The following is a 1,338-nucleotide window of genomic DNA, read 5'->3' as shown; positions in this document are numbered from 1 at the left end:
AGGAGGAGGAGGAGGAGGAGGAGGAGGAGGACGAGGACGAGGACGAGGACGAGGACTAGGAGGACGACGATGAGGACGAGGAGGGGGACGATGAGGACGATGAGGAGGAGGAGGAGACAGTTTACTTTTACCCAGTCGACAAAGTCTTGGTACATACAATGGTACATATGAAAGTCTTCATATTTCAAAGAAAATTTTTACGTCATTTTATAAGTGTCTAACATTAAAGGCGTCACCAGAGGTTAATTTCCAATGAAAAGGAGCTGGAGACATAATGTCGATAGATGTTATAGGAAAGAAGGAGCAAACCACACCAGAGGACCCCCCCCCCCCACACACACACAATTCTTGCTAAAAATAAACAACAACTGACAATGGTACTCACTGGTCTTGAAAATCAAGCATGGGAGGGTCCAGCCGTATGTTGTTGGAGAAAAAATTATCATCTTGCAATCTGAAACAAGAAAGTGGGAATGAAATGACGTCCAGACAAACAACAATAGACTATTTTCTTCTATTTGTATGTTTTAGTCAGTTTTGTTTAAGTAAGCTGTAAGGCACTTGCAACACAATAAGGTCATATAGGTGCCAAAGATTAGAGGTGTTACAAGAGAGTAACGAAGGAGGGGAGATGAAGACGAAGACGACAGATGTTTGATAGGAAAGAAGGAGCAAATCACATCAAAGCACCCGCCAACTACCCACTAGTCAGTTTTACAGCACTTACGACACTAATAGATCATAATATAAGAGCTGAAGACTAAAGGTGCTACTACTAGAGGGTAACATCACAAAAAAAGGAGAAATAAGGACAATAGATTAGATGTTTGACAGAAACGAAGGAGTAAACCACACCAGACGGCCCGCCAACCACTCCCACTTCTAACAGTGATTCCATAATGTCTAGTAAGCGTACATGAATAATTATGCACATCTGCGAACACAAGAGAATGGAGAATGGCACACGGACAAAGGAAATAATCAAAAACACACCCAAAAAGGAACAAAGTAAGATATTGTCAACGTTACTATAGCACTAGATCCACAAAAAAGGGGTGGGGGTGGGGGGAGAGGGCACCAAGAGTTGTAAGAAACATCCCATGGCAACAAAGTGATACCTAAATACTAAAAAATTCAAAACAAAACTGAAACGGCTTAGCTGCAATACGAGACTGGATTTTAGGACATTATTGGAAGTTCTAAGGCACATAAAAGCAAAAAAATAGATAGCTAGATAGCTAGACAGACAGACCGACAGACAGACAGACAGAGACAGAACAGACAGACAGATAGATAAATAGATAAGACATATATTATCAAATGGGGGGGGGGGGGGAA

The 1,338-nt window shown here is 41.6% G+C and overlaps 1 protein-coding gene across 2 annotated transcripts in view; it reads right to left on the bottom strand.

The window, feature by feature from the left end:
- Positions 1-1,338, bottom strand: part of LOC101855009 (transmembrane protein 131) — a 100,895-nt gene that overhangs the window by 63,793 nt on the left and 35,764 nt on the right. For both annotated transcript variants that reach the window (XM_005095267.3, XM_005095268.3), the window contains exon 4: positions 386-454. In XM_005095267.3, coding sequence (XP_005095324.1) covers positions 386-454 — 69 coding nt within the window. The remainder of the gene's footprint in view (positions 1-385; positions 455-1,338) is intronic.

Source organism: Aplysia californica, unplaced genomic scaffold (genome assembly GCF_000002075.1).
Source record: "Aplysia californica isolate F4 #8 unplaced genomic scaffold, AplCal3.0 scaffold00099, whole genome shotgun sequence".
Lineage (NCBI taxonomy): Eukaryota > Metazoa > Mollusca > Gastropoda > Aplysiida > Aplysiidae > Aplysia > Aplysia californica.
Note: the sequence above shows the minus strand (reverse complement) of the source record. Positions and strands in the feature narration are given on the sequence as shown.